Source organism: Crocodylus siamensis, chromosome 5 (assembly GCF_052110815.1).
Source record: "Crocodylus siamensis isolate JL-2025a chromosome 5, ASM5211081v1, whole genome shotgun sequence".
NCBI lineage: Eukaryota > Metazoa > Chordata > Crocodylia > Crocodylidae > Crocodylus > Crocodylus siamensis.
The window spans coordinates 3,012,962-3,027,541 of record NC_143399.1 but is presented as its reverse complement, the minus strand read 5'-3'; the positions used below and the strand labels follow the sequence as shown (position 1 = coordinate 3,027,541).

The 14,580-nt window shown below is 42.4% G+C and overlaps 1 protein-coding gene across 7 annotated transcripts in view; it reads right to left on the bottom strand.

Annotated features, from left to right (window-relative positions):
- Positions 1-14,580, bottom strand: part of MAST2 (microtubule associated serine/threonine kinase 2) — a 320,295-nt gene that overhangs the window by 43,611 nt on the left and 262,104 nt on the right. For all 7 annotated transcript variants that reach the window (XM_090048871.1, XM_090048873.1, XM_090048872.1 and 4 more), the window contains 2 exons: positions 5,012-5,087; positions 3,290-3,499 (listed from right to left, as the gene is read on the bottom strand). In XM_090048871.1, coding sequence (XP_089904997.1) covers positions 3,290-3,499; positions 5,012-5,087 — 286 coding nt within the window. The remainder of the gene's footprint in view (positions 1-3,289; positions 3,500-5,011; positions 5,088-14,580) is intronic.

Sequence of the window (14,580 nt, the reverse complement as noted above, 5' to 3'; positions counted from 1 at the left end):
CCTCCAGGAAAGGAAGTGGACAGAGAGAACGAAGGGGGACATGGACACAACTGGCCCTGGAGACAGCGAGGAGGACAGCTACAGGATCAGCAGCAGTGGAAGCGACAGCGACAAGGACTGCGAATGCACCGAGATGGGAAACCCCAAATCAGGGGCTGGACTAAGGGCCTGCGTTTGGGTTAGGGAAGGGCAGAGGGTGGGTGCACAGGGGTGCGGTTATTGTAACAGGTGCGTGGGTTTCTTAAGGCGAGATGGAAGTCTGTGATAGAGGATGTGTATATATCTCTCTATATAAATATTTTAATAAAAATAATGTGAAAGCTGTTGAGATTTGGCTGAATTCTTAGTAGCACATTGCCCATTTTGCCAATTTGCCTCACTGCTTTGGACTCCTGCTGGTGGTTAACTGCCCAGCACAATCATCAACAGATACAGCTCTTGGGTTGTGCCTCATTGTCGGCTTCTGCAAAAGCAGGCACCGAACCAAGAGCTACCTACCTACCTGCTCCTAGAAGGATCAGCTCGCCAGGGGGAGGCAGCACCAGCAATCCTGGGGAGCCAGTCAATTCTAGTTTTGTGGAGAAGAGTAGAAGGGGCTCAGAAACTCATGTGTGCTCCTGCCTTCATTTCGAAGCCTTGCTGCTAGTGCTGACAAACACAACCATATCAAGATCAGGAGCAATTATTACTAGGGCTTGCAAGCTGGGATAGCCATCCTGGATCGTACAAACCTGCCATGTGTAGAGGCATCTCAGATGGTGTCTGAGAACTCGTTTTTCTCAGGATACAACCACATAACTTTAAGAAGTATACTCCAGCCATATGGTTTTTCAGTCCAGCATGAACTGCCTTTCACTGAGAACTGGGCACCTTCTCGTGAATGTTATTAATTCACTTAAAATAAATCATTAAAAATCCCCTCACCTGCTCTGCTAAGCCCTCAAATACATTAACTGCCGTCACTCATAAATGCCTCAAGACAATCTCTGACGGCTTTGCAGCGGTGTACTACTTAGCCAGCAGTTCATAGTCTTCAGTGGAGAACCATTTGGTGACAAAAGTATGAGTTAGATAAAACAGGGCAGGCAAACAGAAATGTAAAGACAGCAGGTTATTTCAGAATAAAAAAAATTGTTGCGTTTAAAATGTTCACAACTCTTATCACTCTACCCAGGAAAGCAACAATTACAGAAACCAAAAGATGTCCTCCAGGATACACCACCCTACACTTTTTCTCCATCAGGACTGCATCGCTGTGGGCTCTCCACAAAGAAACTTGAGGTTCATCCCTCCCAAGCCGTTGCAGCCTACAAGAAAGCTCTTCACAAAGGAGGCAGCTACAAATTTAAGTTGGTCCAAGAAAGGATTCTGAGGATCTTCCACAGCTTTTGGTCCCTGAGCACCATACTCCCATTATATGGTAACTAGGGATGTGAGAAGCTTCAGTCCCCGATTTGATTCGGCAGAGATTTGGCCCAATTCAGTGGCCGAATCTCCGAATTTGAATCGAATCAGAGGACCTTTTAGTCTCTCTGAATCAAATCGGAACCCTCCAAATTGATTCCAAAAGATTCAGAGATTAGGTCATAGACACAGCTTCAAATGTTTTCTCCTACATACCTCAAGGTACCAGGCGGCTGGTGGATGCTGTGATGCTGGAGCACATGGAGCGTCCCACAGAAGTGCGAGGGGTTCCCCAGCACGCTCGGCAGCAGACCCGGGGGTGGAACAGAAGCACTTCCGGTCCACTTGTCCGCAGGGGAGCACATGGGACGCCCCCTGCACCCTCCTCCTGGCTCAGTGACTGGTGCCTCCTGGGTCTGGGGGGGCACCTGGGGTCCCCCATGGCCGATCACCGAGCTGGGAGGCATAAGGGAGCCCCCCCGGGCGCATTCCCCAGCAGACCTGGAAGAGGACTGGAAGCATTTCTGGTCCCCTTGCGGGTTCACTGCCGAGCACATGGATGGCTCCCCTGCACTTTGGTGGGACGCTCCATGCGCCCCAGCACTGCAGCAATCACGAGCCATACCTGGTACCTCAAGGTATGTAGAAAAAACATTTAAAGCTATGCCTGTGTCTGAATCGCCGATTCTCTGAATCAGCATCGAACCTTCAGATTCGGATTCAGCCAAGTCAAATCAGGGACAGTGATCCGTATCAACGAACTGAATCACTGTCCCCGATTTGGGACGAATCTGAATCCAAACTGAATACAGCCCACTTCACACCCCCCTAATGGTAACCATTAGCTGGGAAGTGCAGCCCAGGTGTACCAATTGCCAAAATTAACATACCACAAGGGTCTGCAAGCTGCTTGGTGAAGTATGCATACAGCTAAACAGAAGCAAAGTTATAGTGGAGAGCTACTTTAGTTGATCTACTTGTTTTTTAGTACTTGTGACCTTTCAAGACATAGCTAAAGACATCATAATTCCTACAATTCTCTCACCTACGCGTAACCGCTCCCCCAAACCAAGAGTCCAGAAGTTGTTTCTGAACAATGCCTAGGTCAACACGACAAGCAAGCACCTGCCACTAAGTTTTCCTGATTGTTGTGACACATCCTTATGAATCTGTATCACACTTCTGGTTAATTTGTTTCCACCATCAAACTTCATCAGCAGAGTTTCAGTGACTCTTACATAGAAGTAAGAGAGGCTTTTGCACAGAAAAACAACTACTGATTTCTAAGAATATTTTATCTTAAATGCTGCTGTTATGTTAGGAGCAAAGAGTGAATTTTTATGAGATGATGAAGCGCAATAAACATGCATTAAAGTTTGGGTCCCCTTGTGTATTTTCTCATGTTCTGAACACCACAAAACACATCAAAGTAATAAAAAAACAACAAATGAATGTAGTTCAACTTTAGAAAATCTTTTATCAAAATCTTTTATCTTTTATGAAAAATTTATACCAATGCTACCAACTATGATGGATTCATTCCTTGAAGGCACGTCCTCATTAATAAGTCATCCAGATTCTTAAAAGTACAAGGAAGAAAGTTCAGCAATCTTGCTTTTATCTGGCTGAACCCAATCTTTAAAAATGGCAGAGACTGCCCCAACTCATTCATATGCATGTCTCAGTTTTTGTATAACTGAAGAACATACATGAAGTGATTTGCTCAAAATCCCACGTGAGAGAGGGATAATATCTCGGGTCTCCTGACACCACACCGGGGGAGCCCAACTCCCTGAATTGTACCACCTCTCCCAAAAGCAAAGGTTTTATTTATGGTTAAAACTTAGATTAAAGTAATATGCTCTTTTTTTCTGAGGGCACTTACATCCTGTAGGAGTTTCTCTAAGTTTTCCTGAAGTTCATAAAAATACCGGGAAGTAATAAGTCCGTCACGTGATTTATCCAGGCAGTCTCTGGCTAGCTCAATGACTTGATGATGAATGAAGCTTAAGACCCCATCTGCTAATTGCAGCACATTCTCAGGAGCATTAGAAGCAATAAACTCAGCCAGCCGTTCCTCCATCTGTGCCGTGGCCTAAAAGCAACAAAGAATAAGTATAGCACATAAACATTTTATTTTTTTCTCTCCTGAAATGTAAATATGAATACAAGGTGTTCAACTGAGGTACCATTTTCAGTGCTAAAACATATTAACATCGAAGAACTACAATAAAGTTCAGTGATATTACAATTCTACAGGAAAAAGGCTACAAACGAAATGTGACAGCTACAAGAACGTTTTAATGAACTTTTAACTCGTAAAACATCATAGTTGCCATTAAAAATCGAAGTGTCGGCATTGGGGTTCCATGTACAACCTCAGCTTCAATTCTGTAACACCACCGTGGGTTCACAGAACTGCAACATCAGTTTATCGTGCAATTTTACAAACTTTTCACACCCTTGCCTAAATTTGAAAAAAATCACAAGTGAGAGATGCATGCACACAGTATAACTGAGCTCATGGGAGTAAATTTAAGACCCATATATCATCACCAGTAATAACTGCAAGGTAAGAAGGATACAGGATTTTTACCACTTCATGAAACAAAGTTCTCTCTGCACTAAAACTTCTGCTATTGGTGCAGCAGCAACTGCAGAAAATTACAGGTCCAGAATTTCAAGGTTTCTGAGGAATCCATAAAAATGCCTGGGTAGACACAACGTGCTCTATTCACCTCAACAGAAATGCTAAATTTGTAATCGGATTCTTCAAATTTGAGTTTAATCATTTTTACCTATTTTTACTGCTGGTCATTTTAGTGTTCCAGTAATGTGCTATTTAAAATCCAAGCCACTTTCCTAATGCTTCCAGGTGCCAAAAGGCCCAAACTCTTCTCCTATACAACTGCCAAAGCCCCCAAAGCATCCTGAAAAGTTTCTCAAATAAAATTTTGCATTCGTTTCAATATGAAGTTATGTAGCACACTAAAAATGAATGTGTTTGGAGCAACATAAAATAAATTAAAGAGGGGATTAGGGTAAGGATTACACGATTCATTTTCACATTTTATTGATTTTTAAAGTGTAGCAAACTGTTGCCAAATCTCTGGGTTTCTGGCAGCTGAGTGCCCAGAACACAGGTGTCATGAAGCAGCATGTGAGTCGGTCTTGCTGCAGAGAGTGCAGGGACCTTGGCCTTAATAAACAGCTATGGAAGGAAGAACAGGAGATAACTGTATGTCAGAAATGTGTGACAAGAGCTGGGCCCTGAACAAAAAAGTTCCTCTCTTCACACACATTCACTGTACCAACAAAACAGGGGAAGGGAAGAGAAAGTTAGAAAGTAGGAAACACAAACATCTCTTGCCAGAATGCGTTTCAAAGCTTTCCATCAGCAGGATGGAAATAGCCATTCTGTTGTCTCCACGGTAAGAACAATGTGGGAAATAGAGAGGATGACCATGTTCACGAATCCTCACCAAACTACTCAGCTTAAAAACCGTATGCAAAAGACTATCGAATAGATGCTTGTGAATTAATTCCACAAGATGCAACTCAAGATGTTCGCTGAATAAACTGCTCAATAAGACAAACTTGTTCTTACCTTTGGAAACCTTTCTTTGTACACATGATTCATCATTATTATTTCACTGTCAAAGGAAATCGGAGAGCGACCAGGACTGCAGGGAAAAAAAAAAGTCGTCATCTATTACTTTTATATAAAGAGCTGAAGAAAAAGAAGACCAGCTACTGCCAACAAGTTGCCCATATCAACCAGGGGCATCACAAAACCATGGCCTTGAATTCACTACAAAAAGGTGCGCTCTTGCATGGAAATCAAGTGAAGAAATGCAAGTTGAAAGTTTTCACACAAACTACCCTGCCAAATTGTACTGAAGCTACAAACGATCCTGTCTTTATTATAACTGCAATGCATGTGATGAAGACAAGGCCCGACAGAGAGAAATTCAAAACCTGACAGCACAGGTTTGTAAATTTATTTTTAATTATTCTATTTTCCCTACAGGAATGATTCTCAAAATTCCCTGCATTACCACAAATTTTCAGTTTGCTCTCCATGGCAACTTTCAAAGACCTTGCATGAGAAGAGCTCAATATACTCCTCTCAAACCTGTACTGTAAAAAAGGGAGCACGGGAAAATGAAACAAAGCGGTGCGTGCAACTACGTCCCCTTATCAGCAGACTATATGATGGACTAGCATGTATGCAGATGCAGTGTTATTCATTCAATGTTACATGTATGTACACACGCATGTCGAGTAACTTACATTTTCATGAAAATTCAACTCCCACATTATATATTGCACAATGTCACAAGCACACAGAAAAATGGGACGCTAAATCTTGACAGACAGAAAGCTGCACATTACAGTGCGAGTATTTTCAAAAGAATGGTTGCCTCTTATTTCATCATGCTTGGTGGTATGTAATGCTCTGACTCATTCCACTATTAGAAAAAGCCAAAGGCTGAATGAGGTAATGCAGATACAAATTCACTGCACACTTAGTTACCTGATTGCCTGCAGCAGGCAATGACTTCATTTTTTTCTCGTTTTATTGTTTTTTATTTTCAAAATAAATTGTGGCTTCTGTTATAACACATTCTGCAATATTTGCTTTTGTCATTTTGAAGAGTACCACGTATTGCTAAATATTTTCTCTACGTTAACAGATTAAGACAATTATTTCTGTCTTGAATTAAACATATTGAAATGTTTCTTTTGAAGGGTGAAAGATAGCTTTCTGAAAGGAATAAATGCATCCTAAGCTCTGCATGTATTATAGATATCAAGCAATAAATCTATTTGGAGGCAATAACATTCTCTTGGGAATTGCATGTTAACAACTGAAAGAAAAGTTTAACTCACTAATTTGGGGAAAGCAACAATAACAAATCTCTTACTTATGAGATCCCTCCCTTCCACAAATTCCTTTGTGTCCTGCCTTTATTAATGTATCTCCTTTGCTATAAGTAAACACACTTCAAATTACACAGAAGGCCAGTTATGTTAAAGGAGAAAAAAAAATAGACATGGCTATTTTTTAATTAGCCAGATTGAGTTAAAATATATTTCTTTTTAAATTCTTCCTCAAGACAATGGCTGTCTACACACGTTCAAATGACCTCAGCGAATTCTCCCAGGTTTGTTCTCCCAGTAGAAAAACTTAGTTGGAGAAGCCTGAAGAATGCTAAGTTCCTGAAGAGCAGAGAGCTTGTAGTGCTGACATTGAACAGCCGGGGGCCCCTGCACGCACACCTCAGCATGGTCTACAGGCTCCCTCAGTCTGCCTGGCAACAGATGGCAGCAGTGTGCAGGGCAGACCTGACTAGCTGTGTCTTCTTGCAGCACAGTGTGGGATTGTGAAGGGTGCATGCTCTCCCTGCTCAGCTAGACTAGTAGGCTAGAAATAGATGTCGCCAATTGATGCAGATCAGCTGTGCCAGACTGTCATGGCAGAGCTGATCTACCTCACTGGGTGAAACACACATTGCCCCTTGTCCCACCTGTGGTGGTGTGGGACAAGGGATGATGTGATCTCCCCACTGTGGCAGGGGAGGCTCTAGGGAGCTGATGGCAGGCAGCAGTGGTGGGAGGCAGGTGGCAGGGGGTGCAGGCACCACAGAGAAGCAGGCAGCAGGGAGAACAAGTTAACGGGGCCAAGGGGTGAAGGTCAGGCTGCTCATCTCCTCTCCTGCCCCCCACACTGCTGCTTTCTCCGTTGTAGCAGTGGGAGGCGCAGAAAGGAAACTAGGACAACTTTCCAATAATTAAGGTTTATACATGGAAAATTATAACAAATTAATAACTTTTCCATGTATAGAATCTAATTATGGGGGGGGTCATATTAAATTCACAGTCATCTTGGATTCAGGTAAATATGGCACTTCTATCCTTTTTTCCCTACAAAGTGTTACAGTCCATCAGGAAAGCCAAGTCTTCCCCTCTATTCTTTTGCAGCTGCAATTTTCCTCCCTTTACTTTGGATCCTAATAGCCTTTTCCACTATTCAGAATGTCAGAGCACACAAATGGCAAGGGAAAAGGTCTGGAATCAACTTCCAAATTACCATTCAAAATAAAATCTTCCCAATATAACATGTCAAATTAAATGTCTAATTGACTATGGCAAGATTGTGATGCAATATACTGCACCATCATTTATGTTCGACTTTAGTCTGGGAAAGTACAGAAGTAATTATATGGATAATTGACTAACCAACCAAAGGCTAGCTGCCAGATATAACTGGTTATTTTACAACACCTATGAGACAGATTACCAGATCTCCCCCCTTCCCCCTGAAGAAGAAAAAAAAAAAAGATCAGTTTTTGCAGATAACTGATACTGAATGTAGCCTGGGGAAAACAAGAATTTTAACACAGTAAAATTAGTGAATTCCAATATTTTTATTAACGTGGCAACTTTCCAAGATGTGGAAACCTTATAAACATACTAAGGACCATAATTTCACATTTCATATTGGAACATCTAAAAATGCCAGCTTTTACAAATGAAGATCAAGGAGGTACTGTGTGTGCATGCATTACATTTTAATGTAGGAGGGCAGGGGGGCTACCTTCTTTTTCCCAGGGGGGAGGGGAAGAAATGTAAGAGATGGTGCTTCTGTTATTTTTGCAAGGTTTTCATGCCACTACAGCAGACACTAGAAGAATACTATCTGTCCCCTCAAGCTCACTGGTGAAATGAAAAACTACCTCTGTTTTACCCTTCTCCCTTTGTGAAATCATGTTTAATAGACCTAAATGGCACATCTCTCCAATAAAGATATTTGGATTTCTGCCTGTCAAAATACAGATATGTGTATCTAAAACTGATGCTATAAATTTAAAAAATAGTAAACAGGCAGCTTCTCCGTGGAGTGGCACACATATTAATAAACAAAGTCTTTGAAAACTGGAGTGCAGAAGTGACTAAATGGAAGTGAAATGCATCTCTATATGTAATTTTTCCCTCAGTTTGACAGCTGCACTTATTAGAAAAATGCAGAGGGGCTCAAAACCTATGATCTTCTCTGCTTTGCCCCTCTCAGGAAGAAGGTCTAATGAGGATGTACGCATAACACAATTCTAAAGCTCAGCTTGCTCAGGAAACAATTAAAAGCATATGCCTTCATCTTTTGTCACTGACACTAAAGGGAAGTAGTTTTAAAGCTGTAGAGATGTAAGTGCATAAAATAAAAACTCAGAGTCATATCCTCTGGTGATGCAAGTGCACGGAGAATCAGGAAACAAGGACAGAAGGAGCTGACTTTGCAACATTTGATTCTGATTTAGTGGAAACTAATGTGGACAAGCCATCAGTCAGCTGCTGGTACAGACCTGCCCTGCTTGATGCACCGCGTAGATCAGGCCTCAGGGCCCACTCCTGTTTCCAGTGAAGACCACAACTAATTGACTACTCATTTCAATAGGAACAGGCTTGGTCCCTTCAACTAAATTTTAGCCACAGACAAGATTCTTTGTAATAACTGTCTGGGGAATTTGTACACCCCTTCAAACTTGCATTATTGAAGAGACGTAACATAACAGAGTGCTTAGAAAATGCACTAGAGTTCAACAGACCCTCTGGCATGTAGCTTTCGGAAGATGTGTTGTACTTAATGCTTCCCGGTGCACTTCTCTGGTTTTGTGCCTCTGATGGTTGACCGAATAGAAGGACTGCAAAAATATGCAAGCCAAGAAAAGAGTTTTCGACTGAAACTGGCTAATGTAAAGTTTACAGGTATGGCAGAAGAAAAAATTACAGAAAAATAATGTTTATTCAATTTATGTCTGCATAATCAAAAGCATACAAAAAGGCAACTACTGTGGCCCTACTGAATTAGGAAACTGGGAGGCAAAATGGGATAGTCCATGAATACCGTAACACAAAAAACCCCCAAAACAAACAAACAACACCCCAATTCTTCCAGACTGCGACTATGTGGTGGCATTGATCCTGCTGCCAATCTCCTTGGTATGAACAGGAATGTTGGTCCATACCTCTACATTCAATTGAATTTTATATACATATTTCTTCATTTGTATGTCTCCATGTATTCTTATGTAGGGCTTATAATCCCATTTATACGTTTGTCATAATCATAACATCATTAGGTCATTTACACAAGATATAGCAGGTCACTCGTCTGCTTAATGTATTTCCTTTACAGACACCACAGATTATTTGTAGCATATGGAAGAACATTATTTATACCTTTTTAAAAATAATAACCCCTTTCCCACAAACATTTAGTTATACCAACAGGTTTTTCTTGTGATCTTGTATCATTATTTAATATGTCCAAAAATAAGCAGATAAAAACTTTATCCTAACAAAAAAATTGTTAGAAGCTTTAAGAATTGAATGGAAAAATTACTGTAAGTTACATAAATCAGTAGTACATTCTCATCTGGAGTACAATATTCAGTTTTGGTCAATTTATCTCTAAACAAACTCTATTTCTGCTATATACTTTTTGAGAGGCAATATTAATTCTTATGACCACTATTAGGCCTACATAATAAAAAAGTTTTAGACTGTGTAGTATCCTGAAAAAAGTATAATAAAATTAAAATAACACTGGGATGCAAGGCAGACAGGAACACCCACTTTTACCTTTTCTCACAAAAGATGATGATCAAGGGGAAAAATAAAAGGCAACAAATTTACAATTTTTTTTTTAAAGGATTCCGCTTCATAAAACAAAATATAGAATTAAACTATAGAATTGGCCGCCTTGAGGCAAACAGCTTAGTATGGTTAAAAAGAATTAGACATATAAATAGGGATAACGAAAACTTCCAAAGTTACTTTCAATACACTAAAAGCATGTATGGGATATAAGCCTTCATGCTTCAGAGCACAAACTAAGTGGGAGATGGGAAAAATTTCCCTGGTGGGCTGGTTATACAGCAATTGTCTGCTCTAGGGTTCAGAAGTTTGTAGTGCTGATTGCTGTCCGGAGGCAAGGTGACAAAGTCAAGCAGACTATTCACGGGCTAAAAATTCAGCTTGTGCATAAGTGCTTTGCTGCATCAGGTATGATATCAGCACTTGGTAGGTATGAATCCTGAGGCATGGAGTTGCATCACTATGGGGGGGGAAGGGGGGGCGGGTCCTCTGTTACAATTTGGTACGGCAGAGTGTTTATTCTCACTTGACAAATCACAATGCATGAATAGGAAAAAAAAAAGGTTACTTATTGGTAAATATGGCTCCTGGAGAGCTTCCTCTGCGTACTTCCCCTTAAGGCTAGGGACAGAAATTACACATAAACCAGTTTAAGTGATCAGAAACTGGTTTAAATCTGTAACAGAACAGATGTTCGGTGCACATAAACCAGTTCAAAAATGGCCGAAACCAGTTTGAGATAAACCTGGTTGAACGTAGTATCACATTTAACTGATTTGACTCAAACCAATTTATACAATGTCTGTCCCAGACTCCTTCCTAGTTTAAGTTGGATCAGAGTCCCCCAGAATCCCAGATACTTTGCTGGGCAGGACTTTGCTCTCTGATCCAGCCCAGCAGGGCTGGCCTCTCCCTTCCACTCCCTGGCTGCAGCTCCAGCAGAGCCTGCAGGTACAGCAGGGTCTACCTGGCTTCCTCCTGCTCTCCCCACTCCCTGCTCAAGCAGGAATCCCTGCCCTCCCCTCCCCTCTGCCTTACACAGACACCTCTCCACATTAACTAGCATATCACACACTGGCTATGGTCCATGCTGTGGGAGATGGGACAAAGGCAGACAAGACAGTGCCATCTTGGGGCTTTTTGGAGCTAATCAACAGGTAATGTCCCTCCATTCCTTCCTTGGAAAAGCTGTTTAAGAAGAGCTTGAACTAATGAGAGAGGTTCTTGTTTGTCAGCCCATTAAGAAAACACTGAATTAGGGGTGATAAACACTGTGTTATCATCTCCCTGCTGGGCTGCTGGGGGGTGGGGGGGCGGCGGAGGATGGAACCTCAGAGCATCCTGCCTGGCCACGCCCAGCAATGTAGAAGGGAAGGGAGGTCTGCTCTAGTGCCCCCTCCTCCCCGCCCCGGCTTCTAGCCTGAGCCACTGCAGACATGTGCCTGCATTTCTTCAGTCCACAGGGGATGTTTTACAAACCGGTTTATCCTGGCCAGCTTAAACTAACTTGCAAAGACTGAACATATTCGGGCTCAGGTCTTTTGAATGTTTGTCCCTAGCCTAAAGGTGCAGCTCCTCTAGTATCAAGCTGGAGCACTATATACAAAGAGCCATGTCAATTGGGTAGGTACTGGAGAGATCACTTGCAAGCACAGCCCACTAGCTCCATCAGCTCTTTCTCCCTGGCCTGCAGAATCCCAAGACAAAGGAGGAGGTTGTCAAACATGAAGGCACAAAGGCAATTCTTGAAGAACGGTTGTCAGCAGGTTACCCTTACTTCTTTCTCTGAAGGCTTTTGTGAACTCCCACTTACGGGAGATTACCAGGCAAATGTCCCTAATCGGGGCTGATGGGTGAGGAATTCCAGGCCAAAATGGACATAGCAGCATTCCAAACTCCGTGCTGAAACATGATGCCGAGCCAAAGGGGTCAGACTTACTTGAGAGCAGAACAATTCCAGGTTGCTGCTTTGTGCATCTCTGTAAGAGGAACCTGCCTTAGATGTGCTACAAAGGCAGTCATGACCCTATTAGCGTGCGTCCTCAAGCTGTAGTGTACTGATTTTCCGATTTAGGGGCAGCAATGATCAATACGTCTCAAGTCAGTGGAAAAAATTATTAATAGGATCCTCCTTGTGTATAGGCAACAAGTAATCTGTTTGAATTTCTGCACGACTTAGTCCTCTCCTGGTAGCAATATAGGGATTCTCTGTTCTTTTCTTTATTTTTATGTCCAAGGATGGCAAGAATGACTCCCAGAGGGAACAGGATATCTGAGTCAAAGAACAGGCAGTTATATTAACACATATGAAAACATGAAATTGACTTAAGCATAAAAGCCTAAGGTTATGACCTTGTCTCAGAACAACTTGATGTACTCCTGTCAAGGGTGAAAAGCAAGACACCAAGTTTGCTCACTGCTGTAGGGTGTCTTTCTATTAGCCTGACCCAAGAACCAACCTCCTCACAAAGGCTAGGCAGCACTCAGGTCCCATTTCCAGTCTGGTTATTTTTACATGTGAAAAGCTAGTTCCCATGGCAAACAACACAAGGGATAACATGAACAAATGTCATCACAAATTAAAGTAAAACCTCTGCTCTTTTCTCCAACCTAGAAAGAGAGAGACCACTCAAGATCGGTGCTTTTCCCTCAGCATACCAGCCTCCTCCCTCTCCCCCAGCTATCTCCCTGGGAGCTTTTATTTTCCCCTAAGGCCACCCAGTCATCTCTGTCAGCTGACCCAGGGCTCCTAGGCAGGCTATCACCTCCTAACCCCCTACAGCCCAGACCCTGAGCCATGCACTCCCTAGCAAAAGCAACAGCTGCTGAAAAATCCTTTTAGAGAGGGGTTCTAGGGATGCTTGAGACATAGCCTCAAATACAGAGCCACCAACGTCACTAAGACTATGCTGAACTCCTGAGCTGAGGGCCATACTTGGACAAGATGAAAGGTATTAGACATTACTTAAGAAACCTGAAGGCTATTGAACAAGAAACATAGACTCGTCTCTAACAAAAAACTGATAGGCGGTAGCATGGATAGTAAACTATTTAATCTCAGCTGACTCCGAGCCAAAACCAAGATTATTCCGACCTCAATCACTGAACTCCAGTACACTGATGATGCTGTACTGTTTGTTCACTTGGAAGTACATCTTCAGGCAACTGTTGATCTCTTTACCGGGACTGACGCTTAACATTCAGAAGACTAACATCCTCCATCAAAAAGCTCTTAATGCAGTCTCCAGCTCTGGTAATTCCGATTTATGGTGAGACTCTGAAGAACATTTCGTATTTCCTGTACTTTGGAAGCCATCTCTCACAGAAGGCTGATGTTGACAAAGAAATCCAACAACACCTCAAATGTGCAAGTACAGCCTTCAGACACCTGATGAAATGGGTGTTCGACGATTGCGACATCAGATTTAAAACCAAGTTCATGGTTTATCAAGCAGTTGTGATCCTTACCTTACTGCTGTGTAGCTGAGACATGGACAATATACAAAAGACACCTCAAGTCACTGGAGAAGTACCATCAATGCTGCCTGCAGAAGATCCTTTGAATCAAGTGGGAATACATATGCACCAATGTTAACGTCCTCTCACCATATGCATCAAGGTGATAATCATCCAACATAAACTTCGCTGGGCCAGCCATATCATCCAAGTGTCCAACTCCAGCCCCCCTATGCAAGTTTTATTCTCCTAGCTAAGTACACTCAAGAGGAAAGCAGAAAATGCACTTCAGGGATGTCCTCAAGGCCAACTTGGAAAAAATACAACATCAATATCAACTTATGGGAGACTATTGCCCAGGCCTGCCCCAAATGGATGAAAAGTCTGTTCCAGGGATCTCAGTACTCTGACACCTCATGAGAACACAAGATAGAAAAGCAGGGAAATCAGCCTGTCATGGACCAAACCAAGAATCCAGAGCCATCTGTCCTGCACGGAAACACACGCCCAAGTTGCAACAGTACTTACTGATCCCAAATCAACCTCATCAGCCATTTTCAGACCTACAGGTAAGGCAATCATGAAAGACAATCATCCCCGACTGCACGGGATTGTCAGTCATGATTACCTGCACAACATGAAGAGCATCAATTTTGGTCTACAGCATTTCAGAGTTAAGGGTCCCCCATCTCGCTTCAAATAGTTCTTGCTTGACCCTCTGTGAGCAGAAACAGTCAGCAGGTTTTACACTGCTGTCTAGGCACTTAGCTGAAGCAGTTCTGGATTTAGATGAAGAATTCTCCCTTGTCATTAGGAGAGACAACAACTGCTCTTTCTTCTCGGCTCTTTCTAATGACCTGAGGATCAAGGAAGGCACAGAGATGGCAACTGCTCCAATTCAACAACAGTACACCTGATAGTGCACATGACAAGATTTCTTGTCTCTGTGAATGCTGGTGCAATAAGGATGACCCTCAGATGTGAGCCACATTCTTGTCCCATAGCCTCCAAGTTGCATATCATTCTGATTAGATTAGATGCCAACATGGCCATGTGTGATTT